Genomic DNA, 27,643 nt, shown 5'->3' on the forward strand with positions numbered 1-27,643 from the left:
ATGTTTCCTTGTACCATTGAGAATTGTTCGGCAAGTTTTAACAAGAAGTGGAAATTGATTGAACATGTTGCCAAACACACCGGTGAAGTGAGTATCATGACGAGGTGGCAGTATCACTGTAAGACAAGATGCGAAACGACGTAGATCTATGAAGACAGATCGCGGTCCCACTCGTTGAAATGAGTGTTGTGTTGTACCGGTGTTTCCAGTTCAAGCCATTGCAATGCAATGTCAATGCGAAACCAAATGTCGCGGTCGCGCAACTATTTTTAAATTGTAAATTTATTTCCTGAAAAAATGTAGGCAGTGTATAACAGCCACACGCATGCATGGGTGGTTATGAAGGCTGCCTGGCCTGATGGCCTTAGCTTGAATAGGCGTAGCAATCACTGCACACACAACTCACAAGCAGTGATTTATAACTAACTCACTGGCTGGATCCTGCTGGATACAGCTCCATGACCATAGCATAGGCCATACGATGCCTCCAGCCAGCCAGCAATGCAATGCCAATGGCAATGCATGGTAAAGTTTTATACTAAACTATAGATCTAGACTCTGAAACGTTAGATATGTAGACAGTATGGCACAGGCCCGTAGCCGGGGGGGGGGGGGGGGGGGGGGGGGGGGGGTGCGTCGGGTGCATACGCACCCCCCCCCCCCAAATTCTGAAAGGTCCACTTTTTCATAATAACGGTTTTTAGCAATTCTCAAGATAACAATCCAAATAAATATAAAGACACATTATATGCTACGTAAATGTGGAAGAGTACGTTTAACAATGTTAAAATAATTGTACGAAACCCTTTTGTTGTATGAACCATCGGATCGTCCCCATGCACACAAACACAAATGTTATGTATCAATTTGTGCGAGCTATTATTATATTGGCACTGCATGCCATGGCCCTTGGCGCGTGTGACCGGTGTTTTTTTTCCACTGGCCGCCCGAGTACGTGCGATTCGTGGATGACATTGAGGTTGACACTTGCATTTTTTCACAGGAACATAGGTAAGTGGATGAAAATCTAATAGCCTCAAGTTTACATTATATATGATAAAAATTAAAGAAATTTCCTCGAAATTACTATAATCGGAAACCTGAGACATTTTATATCTACGTCTCACAAAGATATAGTACATGTACATATAAGTACATGTTGGCATGATAATGCCTGGGGATAGATTGTTATGTCAACTATTTTCCATTATGAATGCATGCTCCAATCAAATTGTGAAAAGGTGGTCATGAATTAGCATTTCTTACGAACGATCAGGAGAGACAAAACAAAATGAAAGGCCTGTCTTACTCCAGTTCTCTATTAGTTATACATTTTCTCATGTTGTGACAGTTCGATTGGTTCTCATTTTGAAGTGAGCCAAAACCTAAGAACATTCTCACTTATAATTTCCAAAGAGTATTATGCAGGCACGCAAACTCAATTTAGTTGTATTTCATTTAAATGTAATGGGTAAGAGGGTATGAGAGAGAATGCTGAGCTATGAAGTAAAATGGTAAAGTAAAAAGTTTGTCAGATAGTATTACAAAAGCCTGAATATTGCAAGAGCTCCGGAGTAAAAACAGTCAGGGAAAAACCCTATGTATGATAACATTGTGAGAGCGTTAGACTGCATTGTGACGCGTCGATATTTAATTTACATTCTTTATTCATATTTTTCATAAAAAACACAGGTAATGAGCCGGATTGGGTTAAATTCTCACTTACAGCTTTGTAGAAGTCTGAGTCAACAGTATCACACAGTACTTCAAGACGTATTAGTACAAACGATTTCTTGAGCCTGCACCGTTTCAGGCTCTGTTCTAGATACGGCGGTAGAAACTCATTCTTTTTTGTTGTTTATTTTATCATTATTTACTAATCTCTTTTCTAACTTACAGGAAGCGGATTTCTTTGCAGGCCAAATTCGGAAATGTACTGTTGATTATTACTTATACATTTTCTCATGTTGTGACAGTTCTATTGGTTCTCATTTTAAAGTGAGCCAAAACCTAAGAACATTCTCACTTATGATTTCCAAAGAGTATTATGCAGGCACGCAAACTCATTTTAGTTGTATTTCATTTAAATGTAATGGGTAAGAGGGTATGAGAGAGAATGGAAAGTGCTGAGCTATGAAGTAAAATGGTAAAGTAAAAAGTTTGTCAGATAGTATTACAAAAGAAACTCATTCTTTTTTGTTTGTTTATTTTATCATTATTTACTTATCTCTCTTCTAACTTAAAGGTAGTGGATCTCTTTGCAGCCCAAATTCGAAAATGCCTAGAGACAGCTAGTAACCAAATATGCTACTATGATTTAATAAATAAGAAATAACCATTCCAGTATGTATCTTAGTGTGCACAGTAAGACAGATCAAATCAAATAGGAAAACATCTGAGCACTAAGCCTGAGGTCTGAATTTGCACTCAACTTCTTCCAATGGCTAACGGATGTTTAATTTTTGAATTTCACTGACCTCCAAATTTCACAAAGAAAACCTTCTTAGCATGATGGTTAATATGACATTTGACTGATATTGGAGATGTTTGCGAATCGGATCTACTACCTTTAATATTATTAAATCTAAAATGATTATTTGAAAGTTCGGAAATGCTGGAAATATCCTACCACAAGGAGGCAAAATATAAATGGTTCACATTTACAATTCATTTTGTTTTAAAATTTTTTTTATTTATTTTCGTTTTTGACAAACTCGCATACCAACGGCTGATATACTGTATAGTAAAGTGAATGTTTCATCTTCCAAACAGCATCCAATGGGATGGAAAACTCCAACTGAAAGGTGGACACCGTGACCATACTCGCTAAAGAAAACGCGTAATAGGGGTCGTTTTTTTCTCACGGATTAGATGGAAAGTGTGATGTACGAGCGTATATAATCAAAGGGTATCAAAAAGGCCGAAATTTGGGAAAATGGTATATTGTTCAATCATGATGAAGTACTTCTTTAGGGTGCCGGAAATATTTAAGGAATACTTGTTTTTAAGGCCCGAAAAAATCATATGATCATTACTCGTTTAGGGGCCATTTTGAAAGTCCATGTATGAGCATGGTGTCCACCTTTTAATTGTCGCTACCCCTCCCGGGACAGTATCAAAGGACCGTTTTGTTAATTAACGCAATCCCCCCTTCCTTTAAAAATCCTGGCTTCAGGCCTGCTAACGCGGGTATACAATAGAAAAAATAAAAGTTAAAACAACACCAGGAAAATCACTATTCTCAATTTTGCGGCGCGCTATGCGCGCAGAGTCTCGAACACAATTAAACTTTGCAACTTCCTGGCAAAATGAGTTTTTACTATTTCCTAGATGAAATACCGTAACGCGATTGCATGCAACAGACAAAAATACAAATTTCCTCGAGACTTTAAAACGTCATTAAAATAGTCAAAATTCACAATTTGCGGCGCGCTTTGCGCGCAAATTCTTATACAACTTTTGTAGTTCGGTCGTCCAAAGAATATATATATATATATATATCCCTAGTTGGCACCTTAGGGAGACATATTGGGGGGAAGTGTCTTCATTAGGGAGACAACTGGTCATTAAGGAGACAATTTTCGTGTCTCCATTGCGTAAATTGCCATTGAACATGTATTTTAAAATTTGCATATAAAACAAATGGAAATGTCTTCCAAATGACCCATCTAGGAGTATATATATATATATATATATATATATAAATATAATTTTGTGTGTGTGTGTGTGTGTGTGTGTGTGTGTCATCATTGGTATTGGTACCGAAGGTCCATTTTTTTAGTGACCGCACCCCCCCCTTGAAAAATCCTGGCTACGGGCCTGTGGCAGTAAATTAGTAGTACATTCTGTATTCATATTATTCTTGGATGTAAAGAAAGTTTATCATGTAGTCTAGATTCTTTATGTGACATAACAAATTGTAAATTTAGTTATTTCTAGTAACAAAGAAAAGTCTGGGTGGAAACTTTAGAAAATTCATAACTCCTAATATTTGCTGCATTCACTCGATCGACTCGTATACTGTATTATAATTGTGGTTTTATTCCCCTTTAAGCTGTATTACTTCATGTCCAACAGACAGAGTCTACTGTGTAAACATGGTAAAGCAGCTTGTTAGCTGCATCAAAACTACTCTTCTCAACTATAATGCATTTCTCTTTGTCAACATTTGCTACACCAGAAACCGTTCAAGTGCACCCACAGTGGATGCACAAAGAGCTTCACCAGACAGCCGCATCTTCAGAGACATCTGGGCTCACACTCCAACGTCAAGGGGTTCCTGTAAGTACCGACTCTACGTATACTCGTTCCTTCACACAATTTGTGTCATGTGTAAAAGCATGTCCTGTCTAGTGGCTTATATAATCTAGAATGGAAATTTGTAGTCATTGTCTCAGTATATCAAAATGAAACCATAAACTCCTGAAGGTATTCAAGGCATTATCCAATTTTCCCTTTGTCTTGGTCTCTGTCATACAAAATACATTTTGTTTGGCAGTCAGTTTACAGCATTTTTCATCTTCAGCTGGTCATCATACTAAATCAGTTATCATACTAAATCAGTTTGTGCAACATATGTATCATACATGATTTTTCTTTTACTTTATTAACCTGGTAAGCGGGAACTGCTGGGCAGTAAATCATCTCTTTACAATATCTCTGTACAGTTTGAAGGCAAATCATTTGTTCTCCCTTTGCTTTGCTTTATACTCGGTGCTATCCAATTTACAAAGTTACTGGTACATACTGTGTTACAGCTGGTGTTACTCTGTGATGAATTGGTATGTCGGTTGAACTTAGCATATGTAAGACACTGTAGATCAGTTAAATACTGACATATGATGCACGCAATGGGTGTTTGCCTTTTGAAAAGAATTATGTGACATTCTGAACTTTGCATCACTGGTAGCTCCCCCCCACCCCCCCCCCCCCCAATCCTCATATGTGACTAGTGTAAGCAAGGTATTTGTAAGATGTTACTAAACTACATTAAAAAGTACAACCACAAGCATGCCATGATGAGGATTAATGCTAGTCATTATAGATTAGAGGTTGATAAGTCCTCAGAGTAGCCATTCATGTTTGTGTGTTGGTTTGTTTGTTTGTTTGTTTTTGGTAAGGCAGTCTCACTCTCTCCCATAATTTGATTTTTTTTTTTTTTTTTTTGTAGATGCGAGGAGGAAGGGTGTGGTGGTGCATTTAGCAGCAAGGATAGCCTGAAGAAACACATCCAGCGGGTGCATCGTGGTCGCCAGTTCAAAGTAAGCTTGAAGCATGTTCTCTGCATCAACCAGTCAAATTTGTTTCTTTGATAAAAGAAGGCATTTCTGTGACCAAAATGTATTGGTACCTCTCTAGTTCTTTTTTCCATAAATAAACCAAGACTTAAAATTCTGAACAGTTCCCGTCTTATTGAAGTCTTCCCAGCATTTGTCCAGTTGACAGAAGAATAATCCAACAACAGCTGAATGAGACCTCTCTAAAAAAACACAGCAGTGTTCTTTGTATGCATGGCCCTGTACTTCTGGAGGAGAATCAAGTATCTCTTGCATTGGCAGTATGATAATTTAATATCAAATTGTTATCTAGGGTCACTCTCTGAAATTTACCCAATTGCTTTGATTTAAAGGGAAAAGTTGTGATTCTGTGCTCGATATGACCAAAGAGTTGTTTTCTGCACAAACCTTGGTGTGATATATTGTGCAGTATTGATATGAAGCAATACCTGGAAATCGAGTCAGGTTGTAATTGACTTTGAACCTGCTATATTATTCTCTTCGAAATGATACACATATATGCTCGTGTAGGCTGGTATTGTTTGCCTTCGTAGATACAGTGCAATTTTTCTCTATTTTAACATATGCTTGTAGGGATTATGAACAAAAATTATTCCAAGTGAATTTTTCCAGTAGTCAAAATTTTGTATCGCCAAGATATATGGAATGGTCCATGTCCCTAGACAGCCATAGTCCCTGTTGCTTGCAAAGATCCAAGAAGTTAAGAATCTGTTGTGCGATATAAAGATCAAACATAAAGATAGAAAGTCTGCCATACATAAGATGGTGAATTGTGAATTGGTAACTCCTTTATCACTGGTGCAAACTCTCTCTCTTTTTCCACTAGTGTGAATATGATGGCTGTGGGAAGACTTTTCACAAGCATCAGCACTTGACCGTTCATCAGTATGTCCACACGAACATCAAACCATACAAGTGAGTATAGATTAACAGCTCTGATTTCGGTGAGAGAGTCTCGAAGTTCTCAAGTCTCTGAATACAAGATTTGTCTATGAAAAACCTTATTGTTTTGATTATTGTTCAAGGTTAACATCATGAAAACTGATTACCTAGATAAGAAAGGGGAAAAAAGAGTGTGTTTGACTTTTTCATTGTCTATAAATTTAATAGTCAATGTGTACTTCATGCCGATGCATTAAGACCTGTTTTCTGTTGAGATTAAGAAGAAACAATAAATCTATTAAGTATAAACTTACAGTGGTTATTGTAAATGGAAGTATGTGCGAGGAAGCCCTATTTTTTAGTCAAAGGTCCATTAGTCAATTCATGCACTGACAGTAACGAAGGCTCCTTTTGGAAATGTGCCATTTTGTCTGCCTTACAACTTTGCTAGATTTACAACAGAAAAGAGGAAGTGATATTGGGTCTATGACAATTACCCTCTGGACAATATTTTCCCCTGGACCCTTTCCCTAACCCTAAGCCTAATCCTGAACCTAACCGTAATCCAAATTCCAACCCTTAACCTTAACCTAACCTTAGCCCTAATCTTTACTCTAACCCTATCACTGACAGGTATTTACCTGGGGGAGGGGGGTAATTGTCCTTGACGGGTACTTTTCCTGATACAGTGATATTGTTTAGATATGTGCGTAAATTTTTTTTTTTTTTTTTTTTTTTTAGGAATTCAAACTAGAGTAAAATATCCTGTTTGCGGCAGTTTAAGCATTGTTCAGGGTTTTTCCAACTTGTAAACAAATCAGGCAAATTATTTTCAACCATTTCATATATCATAGACAAGATTATTCATTAACGCAATTGTTTTCGTAAAAGAAATTAACCATTGACCAACGCAGTTTTCATGATTTACCAGGGCAAAACCCGGCACAATTTTCGCCGATAAGGGCGATATGCGACGTAGTATTTCTGCTTGCGGCACGATGTACAATCCCTATGTAATACGCGCGTGCTCCGCGATCTTTAGCTGAAACGCCTTCACATGTCTCGCGAACATTGCGTAAGCGCCAATTCCCATTGCGAAAGCACGTGAAAATAGCGTGCGCACATGCATTGGCCGCAAACAAGATCGCAATTCTGGCGGTGTTGTTGATGTCTTTCTCGTGTTTTTCCCGTTTTTTTTCGATGGTAACATCCACTTTCCGAAAAAAATGGCGGCCCACATCGGCTCGCGAAAGTTCTATTTTACGTGAGGATGTGTTTTCAAAATCCATGAACATCGAGAAAACGACAAAAAATCCAGTTTCTTGGACCATTGTTTCTTAACTGTTATGTTAAGAAGTACCGAAAATTTCATTTTAGATGCGATATGTTGTCATTTCGGTGAGAAAATTTCATTTTCGTCAGAGATTGTGCCCATTTTATCGGTTGGTTTTTGTTGATTGCTAGTGTGTTAGTATATGTGTAGTGTGCATGTAACAGTGCAGTGCTGTGTTTAGCGGTATATTACCGTGTATGTTGTACCTGCCGCGAACGGCTGTACGGCCGCTTACTGACGCAGTTACTCTAGAGTGAATTCTCATGTGCTGTAGAAGCAGTCATGATAAGTAACAGCATTAGAAGATTTGGTAGCATCGGGAGAGTAGATTGGTCAGATTGAATCAATGTTCTTTGCCCCCCCCCCCCCCCCCCCCACTCCCCCGGGGTCATTGGAAAAACACAACTAGCGTAGCCCTGCTAGAATAGAATTAACCCATCAGCGAATATGTGCATCAAAGCATACACTCATTGATAACAGGGTATCCCTATGCTACCGGGTCTGTAATCTGAGATAGTATGGGCTGGGCATACAAGTTGTAGTATCCAAGTAGTTCTTCATTTGAAATAACATATCAATGCCTTTCTCCTGATTGTTCATTTGTTTGTTTGTTTGTTGCTTCATCATTAATGCCAGATGTGAGCATGAAGGCTGTGAGGCCAGGTTTCTCATTCCCAGTAAACTTAAAGCACACATGAAAGTCCATGAAGGTAAGTGCATGATTTACTTCACGGTTTAGTGATCTTTCACTTTTATTTTCATACTATTATGCAAGACACCTTTCTCTGTGGAGTAAACTCCCTCCCAAGGTACAATATTCAGGGGAACCTCTGTATAATGAGCTGCTTTTGACCACCCAAAGTTACTTGTCATACCGGGTATTTTGTGATGTAAGGAGCAATCACAGAAGAATATAAAAAGAATGGGACCTGCAAAATTAACTTGTTAGACTGGGTATGTCACTATATCTCACTGTAAAATTTTCTTTGCTCAAAGATATTTGGTAGTATACTACTGCCTCATCCTTCTTTCACTGAAAAAAAAATGTGTGACAAATGAAAGAAAAGTAATCTGTGTGTTGAACATTTTGGCTTAAAACCAGAAATATTTGTGGCATGATATTTTCATGAATTACCACTTGCATTCAGTGCATAAGTGTGCAGAAAAAGATATTCACTTGCATTATAATTTTGCAAATCCTGGCCCCTTGTGGAATTCGCAAAAAAAGAAAAATTAATGCATGCAAAAGTTTCTCGTTTTACAGTATACAGCAACAAATACAAAGAAAGTGCAATGTCCCCCCTTCCCCAATACGTCGTATAAGAACATAAAGGAACATGTGAGGGAATGCTTTCTTAATTTTTGGCAAAATGATGTTTGTTAAGAAGAGAGCTGGCAGCCTTTTAGGATTTGCTTATTTGATATATTTTTTTGTTTCTTTTTGTTTAGGTTACACATGCACCGAAGATGGCTGTGAAGCATGGTTCAGCAAGTGGAGTGAGCTCAGGGCCCACATTGCAGCCCATGTGACGGGTAAGCCTTAAAGGAATGGTACAGTATTGGTGGAGATGAGAATTGGGCTATTAATTTTTTGCGAGATACCAAGAAAACACTTAGGATATAGTACAGAGCATACCATTTTAAGAGGAATTCAAAGTTTATTTGATGAAAATTGGGTTTGGAATGACTAAAACATCCAAAAACAAAGTAAAACAAAGCGCTCGTAATAAAGTGTGGGTCCCACACTTTATAAGAATCACTCTTTTTTAGATATCTCAGCCATTTCAAAACCAATTTTCATCAAATAAATGTTGAATTCCTCATAGAATTACATGCTCTTTCATATTCCATAAGATGTTTCTCATTATCTCACTATCTCACTAAAAAATTTTAGAAACCTGAAATTAGGTCTCGACCAAAACTGTACGATCCCTTTAAATATGAGGGATGGTTTCTCTCGGCCATTGGATATACTAGTACTGGGTATTTCAATTTGACTTTAATTTAAATGTGTTATGCAACCACTACAGAAGCATTGAACGCTTGTTAGCAAGCAAGCAACCACAGGATCAGTGGCTTTAAGTTCCTTCGGAAGGATGGGTTAGTCAGTAAGGATTAGTACCTTGCCTCGAGGCACAACCGCTGTAGCCAGGGGATTTGAACCAGGGACCTTGTAATTTATAGTCTGTGGTGTAATCAACTAAGCCACAATGGCTCCCATTTCTTTTCATGGCCGGACATTTCAACAAACACCTGGATGGTTCCATGCAGATCAACTCTTTGCATCCCAGTCATTTTCAATTATTCCTTCTCATTTAGACAGTCTATATTTATGTCATTCTCATTTATACAGTCTGTTGGGACTCATTTTAATGCAAACAATGATAATAATGGCTTTATGATGTGATTTCCTACCACATGGCACATCTTGATATATGTAAGAAGCTTGTTATTGCTTTGGCCAATGTATTCATTGTATTCACCCACCATGTTGACTTTTTATTGTTATATTGTTCTGCAGAGTTTCGATGCGAGAAATGTGGGAAGGTGTTCACCAAGAAGTACAGGGTATGTCTTGTCAGCCGTAGGTTTTCCTCTATCCCCGCATCTTTAAAGGACAAGTCCACCCTCATAGACATGTGGATTGAGTGAATGCATCAATATTGATAGAACACATCAGCAAGAGTTTGAAGAAAATCGGACAATCCGTTCAAAAGTTATGAATATTTTCAGTATCTGCGCAATCACTGCTGGATGTGACGACTGCTACAGTGGTTGATGTCACATGCGTACAACTATACAAGGAAAATAAAAAGAGAATTTCACAAAACTTTACTTTCTGAATAAAGTGCACATTTCTTCGACTTGCTACTGACGTATGTTGAGGGTAATATTATTCCCCCTGCCTTCTGAAAGAGAGAAGTCGAGTGTTCTTTTGTTATGCGAGAAAAATGGAAATATGTTGAATTTTCTTTATTCTTTCTTTATATTGTTGTATTTATGTGACATCACACGCTTACTTAGTCTTTTCATCCAGCCGTGACTGAGCAGAAACTTAAAGAATTCATAACTATTGAACGGATTGTCCGATTTTCCTCAAACTCTCACTGATGTGTTCTACTAATATTGCTGCATTCCCTCATCCCACATGTCTATGAAGGTGAACTTGTCCTTTAAGTGTCAAAATGCTGTCACTTGTTCAAAACATGTATCACTGCATAGGCATTCAACCATGTGATGTGTTCTTTTAGTTCCGAATGTTTTGATTCAATAATCACCGTGATAGACGTCATTGCATTTTGTTGTCCCCGCCGAACGAGTTCGAGCAGGGGACTATGAAACGGGCTCCGTACGTGTGTGTGTCCGTGTGTCCGTCCGTCCGTGTGTCCGTCCGTGTGTGCGTCCGTGTGTGATCAAAATGTTCAAAATGCTACTCCTTCGCCATTTCTAACCCGATTTTGATTCTGTTTGCTTTATATGATAGCACTACATGGGAGCTTTGAAACTTCCATACAGAATTTCAATTGTGACCTTTGACCTTGACCTTTGACCTATATTGTACATTTTGCTTCAAAATGCTACTCCTTCGCCATTTCTAACCCGATTTTGATTCCGTTTGCTTTATATGATGGCACTAGGTGAGGGCTTCAAAACTTCTACACAGAATTTTGACCTTTGACTTCTTTGACCTTTGACCTTGATTTTTGACCTACATTGTGTATATTGTACATTGCCTACCAAATGCTACTCCTTCGCCATTTCTAACCCGATTTCGATTCCGTTTGCTTTATGTGATGGCACTAGGTGAGGGCTTCAAAACTTCTACACAGAATTTTGACCTTTGACTTCTTTGACCTTTGACCTTGATTTTTTTACCTACAGTAAACCTCGCATGAGTCGAAGCTCTCGGGACTGACAAAAATGCGTCGACTTAAGTGAAATTCGACTCTCGCGAGAGTCGATTTTTTTTTCGACTCACAGTTATGTACATGTAGTATAGGACATTTGCATGCATGTGTGTGTGTGTGTGTGCGTGCTTGTGTGTGTTTGCATTCAAATTTGTCTGTTCTTGAAGATAATGTTCTTATTTTGTTCTAAATTGAACATGGAATTTGTATCAATACTAGTACCTAGTAGTTAAACGTAGTTCGCTGAGAATGTCTGCGCTAATGTGGCAATGTGCATGTGCTATGTCTATGGTGCAACATAGGTAGCCATCTCTGTCAACCTACCCTGAGACAAATACTCTCCCAGGCCCATCCTACCTCCATTGAACAAAACTATACAGCCAGCCGGGCACGCACAAACAAGCTCCACCCACTTGGCCTGTCACTAAAATATTAAAGCAGCGATTGGTTGACCAAGGAGCTCTGGCTTGACATGGATAAAGTATGGATGTGCTGTGTGTATGGATAAAGTACATGGATCGATGTGCTGTGTGTATACATACATGTGTATGTATTCGACATGCGTGCAGAGCGGTACGGTGAGTGTGCATGCTTACCTGCAGCAGGCCAGGGACGGGGTTCTGCGACATGCCGATTATTTTGTTCTCCTCTAAATGTAATGAGAATGCCAGACAAATCTTCTTCGGCTCAAGTGATGTAAACTACGTGTATTTTGTACAAAAGGGACTGACTGTTTTACTTCGACACAGCCGAAATTCGACTCTCGCACTTCGGCTTATCCAAATATTTCTTAGAGAAAATACATAGGGAAAAATCGGGACTTTTTATTTTGCTTCGAGTTCAGTGATTTTCGACTCACTCGACGTCGACTTATCCGAGGTTTACTGTATATTGTACATTGGCTACAAAATGCTACTCCTTCGCCATTTCTAACCCGATTTCGATTCCGTTTGCTTTATGTGATGGCACTAGGTGAGGGCTTCAAAACTTCTACATAGAATTTTGACCTTTGACTTCTTTGACCTTTGACCTTCATCTTTTCACCTATATTGTACATTTTGCTACTAAATGCTACTTCCGGCGGGGACATATATTACGCACCGCGTAATTTCTACTTTTCCTTGTTCTATATTTGATTCTAGCATTGTTAAAGTTTACTCTTCACCTAAAGCATGACAAATTTGGTATGTAACATAGGTCAAAATGTAGGCCTCTTGAATCTTTTAGTTACTTAATTGAATATTCTTTAAACATATCGTCAGATTACAATTGAAGACGTTAATATGAAAAAGAGAAACATCTTATTAAACTTTGTTCCAGTAATCATTTTTTTCCATTTGCCTTTCAGTTGAAGAGCCACTCAAAGGTTCACAAGGAAGAACGTGACGCCTTCGTCTGTCCAAGAGACAACTGTGAACGACAATTTATGAAGGTGAGATGGACAAACTCTGTCTCAAATTAACCTCCTAAGTACAGGAAATCCTGCCCTCTTGCTGCCAGTTGTTTGTAGTGGCCACCTGTATGTAATGACACTTCACATTTTCCTTTCACATGTACATAGTTATATACACGAAGAGGGTGTTTGTAAGGTCTTTGGCATTATTCTTTTCTATTTTTTTTTCTTCTTCTGGAGTGATCACTATGGCCTAATCTGTCCTTAGCTTATGTATAGCCGCAGGCTAGACTATCTTGTTCAGAGCACATGGAAGTGTATTTGTTCTAAGTGCGATTCCATTGTTAAAAAGAATCACAACTATATGGTGTACCTCTTGAACACATCATTTGCGGGAGTCAGCTGCCAGTTTGGATTGTTTACTTTTAGCCTTTGAAAATTGAATATTCGCGGCGTAGACTTGTCAGAAATGGGACAAGACCATGCAATTTTATTGTCGAGCCCACCGGAGGTGAGGGGAGACTAAGGGATCGCCTGCGGCATCTGTCCATCTGTCCGTCCGTCGTCTGTCCGTAACGCTACAAAAACTTCAATAACTCTTTACTCTGGGCTTCAATTGCAATCAAACTTCGAGGGAAGAGGGGTCATACAAAGTTTCACATTTTGCCATGTATGAAGGTCACCTCAAGGTCAAAGCTCACAGGCAGGGGTCAATGAACTTTAGGGCCCAATGTTAAGTTTTTATGGCGCGTTTCTATTATGGCTCATAACTTTTGATCCATAACTCCATTTGTGACCAAACTTGGATGGTAGATGTCCCTTGGGGAGTGGATGGTCACCACAAGGTCAATGGTCACAAGCAGGGGTCAACGAACTTTTAGAGCCCAATGTTAAGTTTTTATGGTGCGTTTCTATTATGGGTCATAACTTTTGATCCACAACTCCATTTGTGACTAAACTTGGATGGTAGATGTCCCTTGGAGAGTGGATGGTCACCACAAGGTCAATGGTCACAAGCATGGGTCAACGAACTTTAAGAGCCCAATGTTAAGTTTTTATGGCGTGTTTCTATTATGGGTCATAACTTTTGATCCATAGGTCCGTTTGTGACCAAACTTGGATGGTAGATGTCCCTTGGGGAGTGGATGGTCACCACAAGGTCAAAGGTCACAGGCAGAGGTCAACAAACTTAAAGGGCCCAATGTTAAGTTTTTATGGCACATTTCTTTTTTGCCATAAATTTTTACCCTTTTATATCTCTTTTTATCTGTTATATTTCTTTTTTTATCTGTTACGTCCCATTGGCATACAATTTCTTTTACGCGAATGGGAGAGACACATTATGGCACTTGCCTTGTTGATGTTTGTAAGCTACGTTAGTCTTGCTGGTATGTTTATTTCATTTCCAGTACTTATTGCATGTATGAACTGTTATTCATGTTGCATGTGCAGATGGAGAGCTTACAACTTCACATCAGAAATTACCATGAGGGCGCCAGACCGTTTTCCTGCAGCTATTCGGGATGCACCAAGACATTCAGCTACAAAAAGTCCCTCGTGCAACACCAGGTTGTCCACGAACCGGGCTACAAGAAACCTCCAGCTAAGGTACTCCTGAAATTTTCATTGAAGCTCGGATACCATGCTTTCTTAATACTCATTCCATACCTTCATCATACGGTTACTGTACTTACCCCTCACTATTATGGTATCATACAATCTATCTACTGTTATTGTTGTTTTATTAGGAAGCGTCAAGAAGACTAGCTTCTGTAGGTGGATTTGTTTGTTTGTTTGTTTTTTTTCACACAGCAGTGATTGAATGAATACTTTGAAAAGAAATAATGGGTGTGGTTGCTGCTACACCTGCAAATATTCTCGCCTTGCACTACCTTGATACATGTATTTGTAAGATTAGCAGTTTGATATGGAAAACACTGTCAGAAGTGGCTTTTTTTTTAAAATAAAAAGATTCTTGTGGGCACCATGTAGAGAACAGCTGATACTATCAGTAGTGAAATACAGAACAGCTGATATCATAAGTCAAACTTATCAAGAAGGCACCTCTGAATGGAAATGCTTTGACTGCCACAAGTATATTTCTTCTGTGAAAATTCAGACTTATGAATCTAGCTGATATCATAATGACAGTTTTATGTTTTCCTTGAAAAAATTTGGAGATTTTTGAGCTTTGAAAAATCTAAAATCAACATATTCTACTTTGTCCCACAATGCAGGCCATCAAAGTACTTACATCTGTGTCAAATGTGCATATGCTCGCCACGAGGAAAATTTTTAGTACCTAACAAATTTGTTTATGGAAGTAGACAATAACTTTGTATGTTATCTTTGCTACAGCCGAGAAAGCGTCGCAGCCTGGCCTCAAGGCTCTCGGGGTATGCTGATGTGGAGATGTCAGAAAGTTTGTCCCCATCTTCAGTCACTTCACATGATTCCGCAGGCTTGACCCCTCCAGGCAAATCAAATGCAGACAGAGGGATACCAGCAAGTCCTCCACCACCACCATCTCCAGTTTCTATGGAAACCGCATCCAGACTTCAACCTCAAGAATCTCAAGAACAGTTGCTAGAAACTGAATTGAAACTTCAAGCAGCCAGTGACCCTGCAGGTTTGAGCCCTCAAGACAAATCAAATGCAGATAATGGGATGATACCTGAGAGTCCGACACGACCACCATCTACAGTTTCTATGGCAACCACATCCAGACTTCAACCTCAAGAATCTCAAGAACAGTTGCGAGAAACTGAATTGAAAATTCAAGCAGCCAGTCCTACACGACCACCATCTACAGTTCCTATAACAACAGCATCCAGACTTCAACCTCAAGAATTGCAAGAACAGATACAAGAAACTGAATTTAAAAATGGATCAGCGAGTGCCTGTCCTCTGCCAAAGGTGGCGCCAGCAAATACTGCCAGCACATCAAACGATACGACGGGAACTCGGTTGCGACGACAACGTGAACGGAATACAAGACATCGGAGGAAAGCTCAACCGGAGCCTGAAGTCGGAATTGATGACTGCGCAGCAGCGCAGATCCTGCTCGCGATGCAGAATGCAGACATCCGGGACTATGCGGGATTCTTGGCGAATCGTGAACGCTTTGACTGCCACAAGGCAAAACATGAAGTGACAGTGAAGAATGGATGTTAGAGACTATCAGCAGAGATATCAGCACGACGCTATTGGACACACTTGTGTCTGCTTTGCTTATTTAAGTGGCCATGTCCTATAGAGATATGCACCATCTGGGCATTACCTAGCTTCAAGAATTGAAAGCTGTCAGGAATTTGTTTTATGTAGCAAAAAAAAAAAAAAAGCTGCAGAAAACTGCTTATCTAATAGTGGCGAGCCAATGGAGTAAAATGGAGTCAAAAGGGACCTGAGCTCTTGATCCTAGCAGAATCTTCATCAGAGGCAAAATGACAAACAGGCAGGGAAAGCAATCACATAAGGACTACACACAACAGGCACAGTCAGGGGAGGGCTAGGGACACAGAACAAAGAAACAAAAGGGATGGGTTGGAAATCAAGGGCAAGGGGCCTAACAAGTAAGGGAGGGGGATTAAAACAAAGGGGAGAATAGACAAAAGGCAGAGGAGGGTCAGTGATGATCCAAAGGATCACAGATGGCAACCTGTGAAGGATAGAGATGAATAGGGAGGCAACATCAAACAAGATAAGGAACAACAGATTGATAAAGAATAGGGAAAAGAGTGAAATAACAATAGCATGAGTGATGGGTGGGGGGCTGAACAAGCAGCGAGCCCTAGCCTGATGTACCAAGAAGAGGCAACAAATTGGAAGTGAGAGTCAACCAACAAGAGCAAGTTACTACAATAATATGTTTTATTTGTTCTATGATAGATCATGCTTTGTAAACATCAGTTCAAGTTATTTATTAAATGATACGTGTTGTCTACAACTCAAGCGCTGGGGGGTTCTCGATTGACAAACTCTGTCCTTGCAGCATGTGGCTAGTCTTATCTTGAGGTAATGTGCTCTCCAGGTAGTTCATTCAAAAATGTCGCAGCTAATGTAAGCTGAAGGACCAAAATGTAGTATTGGGTCATCATACCTTATTTCTACATATATCCATGTATTCTTTGTATAAGCTTTGATATATATCATATGAATCATGAAACTTCAACATCTATTCCTTCTTTGACTTACATCTTGTGTGTTGTTATATTGAGGAGTGACTGAATGCTGTCTTGAGAGTGTGCAGGAGTGCAGTATGAATACTCTGAAGATCGATGAAGTGGAACCTTGTTATAACAAGGACCTAAAAACCACGACGAGTACCTTGTTATATTGGGTTTCTCACTACATGTATATCAGGATACACAAAACAGAGAAATATGAAGAGGTGAGACATGCAAAATCACCTTGTTATAAGAGACTTTTGTTATATCCAACCTCTTTATGACGAGGTTCTGCTATATTGCAGAATTTGGCATGAAGCAAAAGCAGAGAGGACTGGCTATAAATGTACAGATCTGTGAATGTGTTGCACAAAGCACTAACATTGTGATTATACAGGGGAACCTTGTTACAGCAAGCTGCTTAGGAACCTGTGAAAATTTGTTGTATCGGGTATCTCATGTTATGAGGGATAAAATCCAAAGAATGTAAAAGGAATGAGACCTGCCAAATTACATTGTTATATTGCGTATCTTGCTACATTGTATATCCTACCTCATTATAAGGAGGTTCCACAGTTGTTGCCATGATGGCAACTACTGATCCCAGAAATTGATTGATGGTTGCCATTGGAATAGTAATTGCGTAACTTCTGCAAGTCCTGTATTTGATGGTAACGTGGTGTATGGAGTCCAAATAATGACCATCCATTGATAAAGATGTGTGAAACATGTGTGTTGGTTATGTTGTTTGTTGCTGATTGGGGTGAATGCAAGTTCCATTTTCCAAAGTGTGTGATCCATGAAAGGGTGTGTAAAGTTGGCGCAAAGTATTCCCAATCTGTGCATCCATTTTTTTGTCAAAATTATGTGATACGTATATATCTTTCCCACTGTTACATGCACACAAACACATGTCTACATGAACGCACACACAGACACAGACAGAAAGACACACACACACACACACACATTGTGCCGCCTGCTCACCTCTAACCTACATAAAATTACTTTTGCATATTAAGATGGTCTGAACCGTAATATTTGGCTCATCTTTTTTTTTCTTAGAATTAATTTCTTTTTGAGAAGGAAGTACAGTAGTTTGTACAAAACAGACTTTTGCTAACACCAACAGCAGGTTTGGATTTAAAAGGATAGTATAGTATTAGTTGACCTAAGGATTCAGCTTTTAACTTTTTGCCAGATACTTAGAAACCACTTTATGAAATGTTACAGAGCATACAATTCTAAGAGGAATTTGAAGTATATTTAATGAAAATCGGTTTTGAAATGGCTGAGATATCAACAACAAAAAAGTAAGACAAAGCAATTTCAATAAAAGGTGGGTCTTACCTTTTACTAGGTTTGCTTTGCTTTGGATATCTCAGACATTTCAAAACCAATTTTCATCAAATAATCTTTGAATTCCTCTTAGAACTATATGCTCTTCCATATTTCATATGAGGTTTGTCATCATAAAAAAATCATCAAAAAATATTGGAAACCTGAAAACCCATCTCAACTGCAGCCGTACCATCCCTTTAACTCTGAACCTTACATGAATCAACTGTGCGCGCTTACATTTCTCTCATCATTACTGTACTCCACTATCACAAAATTGTCGGGAAGTCAAGATTTGCACAAACTTAGACTGGCTAAATATACATGTATGTCATATACAGTACATGACCATGTTATAGCTAGTAGATATCACAAGCATTAGATCATAAATAGCAAATCCACCATTCCATTTGATGACAAGAAAAGAACATTTCCCATACCTCGTGCTGCATAGATAATGATTGGTTCCCTTCTTTAATCTGTCCTATTTCATGAGACCGATGGAACAGTACTACACATGTTTCTCACACAAATCAGTTAGTTTCTGGCCCATGCACAATGATGCTGGAGTCATCACAATGATTTTCGATACAATTGCAATTGCTTTGGCTGCCAACGTACGGCAGTAAATTGCCACGAACATAGTCGTGCTACATTCAAAGTTTGCTTCTTATAGCACAAACACAAAAAAGGGTAGAATAGTCTTCATTTGCATGGCATCAGAATGGAGTTTAAAGGAGTTGATATTACAAAGTCGTCATCTGTTGTACAGAGACTCCAACCCCAAGCACCTTCTGATCTGGAGATTCTCCCGCCTGAAACCCTTAGCAAACGGGAGACTCCAACTTGATGTGTGCGAAGCGCGAAATTCCCAGGGTTCTAGATGCTCTCTGGTGCTATCTAAGGCTTATTCTTTCAACATACGATAGAAATAAGTAAGAAATCCTTTCCAACGGGAGACAAAGAGCCAGGGCGGGAGAAATTAAATCTCAAGCGGGAGAACGGGAGATTTTGCAAAAATGGGTTTTCGGCGGGAGACTCCCGTCGAAAACGGGAGAGTTGGAGTCTCTGGTTGTATGATAAAAGCTTGCACACATTACAATACATACCACAATATTGTGCTGCATATCATAATAACACTTGCAACTGCTTGAAGTTCATTAGGGATGCCATGCATTATGAAAGTATACATTGTACAAGGTGGAGATGTACAGAGGTAGATGAACTAGATGCCATACATACACTGTATCCCTTTCAAATATCCATATGAGCGGATTAAGGTACAGCCAACCTCGCCAAAGTTGGCCTTGCACTAGTCGAAAAATTGACTTCTAAGTCAAAGAAAACTTCTACCCCAGATGGTAATAAACACATGTTAATTAAATTGTGTGGGTCAAAATTCATGGAAGTCAAAGGATCTTCTCTGATCCCTTCAGATTCGGCTTGAGTAAGGTTGATTGTAATATTAGGCATGAATAAATTCACTGGCAACGTTCACACACGGGAGTGTTGTCACAAGTCAACTGAGTACCTTAAGCCCGATAGTCTGTTATACGATATCAGTGCGGAGACCCTCCTGAGATGACATTCCATGTACACGAGAGACAGAACAGAAAGCACCTTGTATCATGAATTCTTTGTACATACTGCCAAAATCAGAAATAGGTTTTTACCATTTGTGGCCTTTCTATTTGCTATATCAAAACCAACTTATTCACATTTGCTGAAGTTGTAGAACATGCTGAATGTGTGGCTAGAAGTGACGATACTAACTATCCCCACTCCCTCACACTGGGACTTGAATATTGTCATATACAAGTCAAATGTAAATCACAACTAGTTGGAATGGAAGCTCAGTCTTTCTTAGAAATCATGTGCCCCCAAAATTGAAATGCCTTCACATCTTTCTGTTTCATCACCAATACCAAAATAATGGGTATTACTCCCAATGAGAGGTTTGACGATTAGTATGAGTAAATTTTTGGTGCTACTGTGCATGAATTTGCACAGTTTACAGAGAATTATTTGCAGATATCACTTTGTATCAAAACAACTTGAGCCACATCTACGAATTGACATTTTCAGATATCAGTCCCCAAACCGTGGTAATGTTCATTGAATATTCTGTCACTTTTGGCAAACATAAGCCTATAGTGTTTTCCACTTGAATGATAATGAAAATACCCAACTGCTCACTTCTCACAATTTAACACCAGATAATGATGATGAATCCCAGTACTGGAGTATTTACTACAGGCACCAAGAGAATATCTAGTCCTTGCTTGTGAAAGAAATGTAATATTATAGCATCTTTCTTGTAATTCTCCTAACCTTTAACTTCATTTTGAGTGGATTTTTTTTTTTAAAGAATCAAATTCAACCTAAAAATTCATTGTTATTTTCATCACTAAATCAAACAGACTTTCTAATACACGGTAATGCTCACATTTTGTGAATTACAAAGTCACTAATCACATGCTGTCCTCATGGCTCACACAAAAATGCTAATAAGCTTTCAAAATGAAGAAGATGTCTTACAAGGAGAATTCTATTTTTTTCACCTCCATTAAATACTGTTTGAAAAAAAAAGTATATGAAATTTCGTCTTTGATTAGCTCTTTCCAGCGAGTGTCTTTTTATACGCTGCTTTCTCCTTGGCCGACATGCAGCGAATGGTAACCATGAGTGTCCTCTGATTCTTGCCTTTCATCTGGGGAGGGCCGTTCAGTGTGAGTCGGTCCTCCATCCCCTCCATCAACTGCTTGACAACATCCATCTGGGATTGCAAAAGAGGAGAGAAAGGGGCAGGGAGACAGAGAGAGAAGGGAGAGGGAGAGGAAGAGAACATAGTTAAAGGAAACTGAAGCCTAAATATGAATGTGGATTGAGTGAAAGCAGCAATACTAGTACACATATCATTGAAAGTTAAAGAAAAATAGACAATCAATTCAAAAATTATGAACTTCTTCAAGTTTCGGTGCTGTTCTTGCTGGACATTCAAAGGAGAGTACTACACATCATGACATCATTATTTACAACAATACACAGAAAATTGAACATATTTTTACTTTTCTAGCATACTGAAAGAGCACTTGACTTAAGAACACATGTACTACCCTTTGTAAACATAAAATATGTCAGTAACAATTCAATGAAATGTGTACTATGTATCTATGTCGAATTCTTACATGTTACATGGTTGTCCAAATTGACAATAAGAACTGTAGTAGTCTTCTCATCCAGCAATGACACAACTAAAAGTTTTAACAATTCATAACTTTCGAAACGATTGTCTGATTTTCTTCAAACTTTCACTGATGTGTTCTACTAATATTGTTGCTTGCACTCAATCCACATTTATATTAGGCTTTGGCTTCCTTTCAGAGACAAAATGCAACTGTTTGAGATTGTGGTCATACATGTGTGCCATACTATGTAATCTTAATCCTTTTCTTTAATCCAGAGTGCAAGTCAGTTAAGATTGTATATCTTTCCTCCAATGGGTTCCTATATCCATTGCAGTAAGAAATAAATCCACTTGCTTCAGAAATGGATGTGTTATTGAAACTTTCGTTTTTATGGTACATTTTGAGATTAACCAAGAAAAGAAGCCAGAATCCCACACGACTCACCTGTTTACCATCAGGCACAATGTCACTTCCTCGTCCTCCACTGACGGACACGCGAACGTGAATATTGCTGCTTTCATCTGAAAACCAGTTCTCGAGTTGACGCCTTCTCACAGCTACATCGTGTTGACCAATGTTCCATGATGCTTTAATCTCCTTCAGCTACAGTGGACAAATATGCCAAAGACAATTGATGATAAAGGCTGTCAAAATGGATGACAATTCAGCTGCTTAGTATTCCACAGACCCTTTTGATCCTCAAAATTCATGCTATGGACAGACACTTATACAGTAGCAACCACTTTCCCCTGATTATATTTCTCATTTTGTATGCATCCTTCATTTTAAGATAATCATAATTTTTGATTGATTGTAAGTTAAAACTGATCAAGCAAAAATAAAATGAGTCATTAACAAGAAGAGAGAGCTATCTTTGCAGGTTGATAAGAAAAAAAAAGAAGAAATTTCTGGTCTCTGAGAAAAACCTATGTAAAGACGAGTTTACTCTGCGTATCTGAAAATTATCTCGTCAAATTCACCGCGAAAACATCCATTCAAGAAGTATTGAATGAAAGTTTTTTATCGCAATGCTAATGTTCGAATGACATAGCACACTGCCATTTGTGTACAGTTTGTTCAATCAGCCTTTCACTGTCATCTGACATATCAAAATGACACTCTACTTTCTCAATACATGTTAGGTTTGGGTGACCAATAAAACAATCGACTCTGCAAAAGAAAGTCATTAAGTGGGTCCTGCAAGTCCAATTAATGGCAGATATGTTGAATCCTACATGGAAATTTACAAAATATGTAATCAGGTGATACTCTATGAGCAATGATAACCTCTTCCAATGATGAGAACAAACAGATATGTTAAGCAATGACAGTCAACAAAAATTCTTTAAGGCAAGCTGCCCATAATTCAACCATAATAGCATCCAAAATTCAACCGCCAGCTACAGGTGAGACCTATAATTTTGCATGTACTGTCAAATTTTGGCATGGCCGGTCAAACTTTGGTGTTGCTTTTTTATTCCAACTCAAGTAACGCTTTCTCCAAATGCATACTCTATGCAACCTGTTACCCCGTTGAGGACGAGTCCCGAGTATACTTGGGCAGGTGTCTATGGGAAATGCGTGTTGTAGCAAAATCAGTCCGTCCTCAACGGGTTAAAGACCAGAAGACCCAAATACAAGTACAACTCTTACCTGGGTAGGTGCTGCTGACTTCTTCACCTTTTCGTTACGTTTTAGCTGCTCCTGATGCAGCTCCTGTCCACTCATCAGTTTGTACAGGGGCAATGGCTTGGCATTCGGGTTCAGCAAAACCAGTTTCAATTTTCTCTCCTGACTCAGCGCCACCGCTTGGCTCCTGTTCAGCTTCCCCAGCCTGTCTCCATTCTCATCCATCAGCTCGACGAGTTTGTGGGGCACCATCTTCCCAACGTTGACCATCGAGTTTTGCAGGTCTGCCGCGGCCCGCTTTTGCTTCCGCGAGAGCTTGTTCTCGGCCACGAGTTCCTTTTCGATGTAGTCCAGGTCAGCTTCTGTGGTCTCTTCCGCCCCACGGTGGCACTGGTATCTGCTAAAGGTCCTGATGATACCACATGGTTGCGGAGTTTTCGGGCTAAGCAGTGATGACGTGATGCTAGTGATCCTATCGCTTCCATAACAAACACGAGGACTATTTCTCTTCCCTACTGTAGACCCAAATCTCACTGAATATCTCCCCGAATCCTTCATTACCGTCCCCAGCATGCAGTTTGAAGATGTCCCAAAATGTTGATTCAGGACAGAAAGGCGTTGCGCTAGTGTCCAAAGTTTCTGGAGGCAAGCCATTTTCTTTCTTCCTTCTCTCTCACCGATTCATACTTGAGCAGAATCTTTGAAAGCTCTTTTTGAAAATGAGCTTTCTTAAAATTTTGTGTTGGTCCTTATACACGTAGCATCTGCAGAGGGGGAAAAGGGGTTACAGTGTATGATTATGGATACATTTTCTCCTGTGCAGCTGCAGGCAGGTGAAATTCATCTCAAAACTTGCATCACCTGAACATATTGACTAATTACAAACTTTAGATAGCACAAAAAGACAAAAGTTGAACAAATGTCTGTGCAACACTATGGAAGTCTGTAATCAACTCCATACAGTGTCGGTTTCACTGTTTTATCTGAATTTACAAGTTTTTTTGTTGTTTTGTTTTTGTTTTGAATTGAGCCACATCTTTGTTAGAGGTGGGGTTCAGTTTGAATTTACTTCGCATGACCACTTGCCCTTGATTTCAATGGAATAATTGGAAGCATTAAACAAGCAACTGTGGGACAAACACAATAGCTTAACAACCTCCAACTCACTTACAAGTCCATGTAAAATAACTTGTTTTGGCACACTACACTTTACCACAGTCGAGTCCCAAAGCTGCTGTGAACACAACTATTTTGAAATGTATTAATCTGTCAAAGTTGGCCTAGATCTAGTAGTAGACTACCCCAGGCCTAACATGTTAGTACAGTATTCATCGCATAATCGGGCATCTGATAATCGGGATCCTCGCTTAAATGATATACGCTTCCCAGAAACATTTCCAACGCACGTTATTTTCACTGGATAATCGGGCGGGGACCTCTGATAAACGGGACAATTTTCCTTCAAGCGATCTTTGATTTTGTTAATATTTTACACAAAAAATCTACCAAAATACCACAACAATATTTCAAAGATTCCGTATCAGTTGTCGTTTACAACAAACTTACAAAGCAAGCTTCGGATTGGTGTGTTTTGACCTCCGTCCATCCAGTACATGTACATGCATAGCTACGAAAGCGCCGTGTATAAGTATCCATGCCATTGCAAAGCACATGCCTTCGCGAACATTCTTCTCCCCTACATAAGCAAAGCCATGTGCTCGCTTGCAATTCCTACTCGACTCACATCCAATAAAAAACATGCCTCGCTCATACAGCCCAGGCTGTGTGCGTTGTTTAATCTCAGTCATACACTCTGAGGGCAAAGTCCATTGTTATCGCGCGCCTTCGTATCTTGTTATCTACTGTCTTTGGTTTCAACTTTCAATACAGCTGTACACTGTGATCTGTGTGTACGTCACAATCTTCCTCAGTTGTGACTGGGCAAAAGTTACGTGATTGAAATGAGGGCTATGAACAGTTACGTATACAGTGAAATGGGGGAGAGAGTGGGAGGGAGAGCGTGAAAGATGAGAAGGGTTCAATGTATGTGCGAATACGTAACGTTTTATGAATCTAGACTATGAGCTGACATTGATTACGTGTACACGCGTGTTTGACAGAAGAATCGAACCCGGTTGCGATTACTCTACATCATTGCGAGAATGCAGGGAGAGCTGGAGGGTCGCGCCGAGGGGTAGCGTGTTGTGTATTCATGTACATGTACAGTACGTCAGTATGCATGTGTGTGTGTGTGTGTGTGTGCACTACATGTACATGTCGTATGCCGTTAGTGTATGGTGAGTACTCATCGCGAAATCGGGCACCTCGCTTAAAGGGGCCGTGTTTGCTACTCCCAACCTGTCCCGATTATGCGATGAATACTGTACTAACTCAGTTCGGGAAACCCACTCACAAGGGGGGCCCCTCCTTATAAGTAACCCGTCCCCCTTATAAGTAACCCCCGGGGCACCCCTTATAAGGAGTCTCCACGCTTTTTTGCAATGCAACGCGAAAATGAAAGGACTGCGGCAATTCGCTTGATTATGTCCATAAAGCTTCACAAGTTTCCTAGTTACTCACGAAATTTGAGCAAAATCGGTTCGAGGCATCATATCTAAAATCATGGATTTAAATGCGATGTCAAACGACCCATGCGAATGCTGAAATGCGAGCGATTACTGGCGTGAGTGTCGCCAGGCGCGCCGGGGCGGCAATGCTTGAGTGCAGACGTGGCGACTGAGTACCGGTACATGTACTCAGTCGCCACGTCTGCACTCAATGCTCAAGCATTGCCGCGCCGCCGCGCCTGGCGACACTCACGCCAGTAATCGCTCGCATTTCAGCATTCGCATGGGTCGTTTGACATCGCATTTAAATCCATGATTTTAGATATGATGCCTCGAACCGATTTTGCTCAAATTTCGTGAGTAACTAGGAAACTTGTGAAGCTTTATGGACATAATCAAGCGAATTGCCGCAGTCCTTTCAATCATTTTCGCGTTGTATTGCAAAAAAGCGTGGAGACTCCTTATAAGGGGTGCCCCGGGGGTTACTTATAAGGGGGACGGGGTTACTTATAAGGGGGACGGGTTACTTATAAGGAGGGGCCCCCCTTGTGAGTGGGTTTCCCGAACTGAACCGTTAGTAGAAACTAGTAGTACAGTAGTACCGTGAGTACTGTAGGCAGTCTGTAGTGTAGGAGTCTACGGCATACTAATTATATCATAATTTCAAAGCAAACATCCCCTCCAGAAGTATGGAAATTCACTCGTGGGTCGTATACTTGACCTGTAAAATTGAGTCTGTCTCAATCAGTCGTTTCTTTAATTAGAATCAGGGTCTCATCTCGCAATTTTGCTACAAAGTGGGGAATGCAATGTGTGAAACGAATTTGCCCAACAAGAATTTAGCTTGTTTGCTACTATAATTTGGCAGACTAAATATTCATCAGCGTATGCGTGGACCCAACAAACAACAACAAAAACATGATTTCCGATTTCAACATTTCGAATAGACTAGCCAGTAGCACCTCTACTGATAAACTAAAAAGGCTTAAATAAAGCGCGTTGACAAAACTCCAACAATAAAACGAACACATGGGACTGAGTTAAAGGCCGTCGCGTCGCTGACGTTTTCTATAAAGAAAAGGATTTTACAACTGTCTCATAGGAGAAGTTTCGAAGAAGAGAAAATCAAAACAAGTTTCAAACTGTATAATTTCAAAAACAACTGCCATTAAAAGAAAAGAGAAAGAGTACATACTTGAACACGAAGCATGGATTTGACAAAACTAGTCTTCCTCGATCTCGCAGTATTCAGATGAGTTCCACGCGCGCTTGTCCCATTGCTACTGTACATTTAACTAAAATTGAATAGCGCCATCTACTGACAAAAACCTGCTCATCGTCATCCTCCTTGTTGATGGAATGTCTTTTTACCAACGATATCTTATTTATTGAAAACCATAAAATCAGAATCGAAATTACTTTATTTTCACAATTATCATTGGCTGATAGACTTTTAGCCATCATTTTCATCCCATAATACAGTATACTCATGAAGAGATGTAATAGGCAGCTTCGAGTACCATGATGAAGAAAGAACATGATTTCCTCGATTAAAGTTAGTTTTTTCTTACATTAATTTTTCGCTAGTTACCAAGAGATTTAACTCTTCTCTGATTCGTTTGTTCTTTATCTATTATAGCATGTCTTCAGTCAGTACTGTTCTTCGTTGTAATACTATTTACCATTCATCCTTTCTTGCATCATGTGTAGTATAAATGCCACAAAATAATACAAGAATATTATCATTGATAGTATAGGCACATGAACGTAGGTTTGTTTGTTCGTGTGTGTGTGTATGTGTGCGTGTGTGTGTGTTTGTATGTGTGTCGAATATGTGTATTTGTGAAATTTTCGATGTGAGACGTAATGTACACCTTTGTTCTAAGATTAAAATGATCAGTCTTGATATTTTTTGAACCACGAGATAATCTTATAGAACAGG

The 27,643-nt window shown here is 39.4% G+C and overlaps 2 protein-coding genes across 2 annotated transcripts; one reads left to right on the forward strand and one right to left on the reverse strand.

Moving 5' to 3' along the window:
* Window positions 1-15,987, forward strand: LOC139729242 (uncharacterized). The gene is made up of 10 exons (XM_071640172.1): window positions 1-87; window positions 4,181-4,281; window positions 5,171-5,261; window positions 6,124-6,212; window positions 8,149-8,222; window positions 8,962-9,045; window positions 10,034-10,080; window positions 12,769-12,852; window positions 14,266-14,421; window positions 15,172-15,987. Exons 1-10 carry the CDS (start codon window positions 1-3, stop codon window positions 15,985-15,987), a joined length of 1,629 nt encoding a protein of 542 aa, XP_071496273.1.
* A 4,231-nt stretch (window positions 15,988-20,218) lies between these two features.
* LOC139729233 (translation initiation factor IF-3-like) lies at window positions 20,219-26,979 on the reverse strand. The gene is made up of 4 exons (XM_071640164.1): window positions 26,897-26,979; window positions 23,159-23,898; window positions 21,950-22,108; window positions 20,219-21,093 (listed from the first exon to the last, which is right to left on the reverse strand). The coding sequence occupies exons 2-4, from the start codon at window positions 23,786-23,788 to the stop codon at window positions 20,929-20,931; spliced, it is 954 nt and encodes a 317-aa protein (XP_071496265.1). The 5' UTR covers window positions 23,789-23,898; window positions 26,897-26,979; the 3' UTR covers window positions 20,219-20,928.
* Between the last annotated feature and the right edge of the window lie 664 nt (window positions 26,980-27,643).

Source organism: Diadema antillarum, unplaced genomic scaffold, assembly GCF_040938485.1.
Source record: "Diadema antillarum isolate AM-2024a unplaced genomic scaffold, OU_Dant_1.0 seq00000229_RagTag, whole genome shotgun sequence".
NCBI classification, from domain to species: Eukaryota; Metazoa; Echinodermata; class Echinoidea; order Diadematoida; family Diadematidae; genus Diadema; species Diadema antillarum.

What these genes read in the sequence shown, in the direction of transcription:
- LOC139729242 (XM_071640172.1), top strand. Translation starts at nt 1, where the DNA reads ATGTTTCCTTGTACCATTGAGAATTGTTCGGCAAGTTTTAACAAGAAG. An exon ending in CATTGCAGCCCATGTGACGG is followed by an intron (nt 9,046 to 10,033) that starts GTAAGCCTTAAA and finishes ATTGTTCTGCAG; the next exon opens with AGTTTCGATGCGAGAAATGT. An exon ending in TGTTCACCAAGAAGTACAGG is followed by an intron (nt 10,081 to 12,768) that starts GTATGTCTTGTC and finishes TTTGCCTTTCAG; the next exon opens with TTGAAGAGCCACTCAAAGGT.
- LOC139729233 (XM_071640164.1), bottom strand. Translation starts at nt 23,788, where the DNA reads ATGGCTTGCCTCCAGAAACTTTGGACACTAGCGCAACGCCTTTCTGTC. An exon ending in AGTCAGCAGCACCTACCCAG is followed by an intron (nt 22,109 to 23,158) that starts GTAAGAGTTGTA and finishes TGTCCACTGTAG; the next exon opens with CTGAAGGAGATTAAAGCATC. An exon ending in TTGTGCCTGATGGTAAACAG is followed by an intron (nt 21,094 to 21,949) that starts GTGAGTCGTGTG and finishes TTGCAATCCCAG; the next exon opens with ATGGATGTTGTCAAGCAGTT.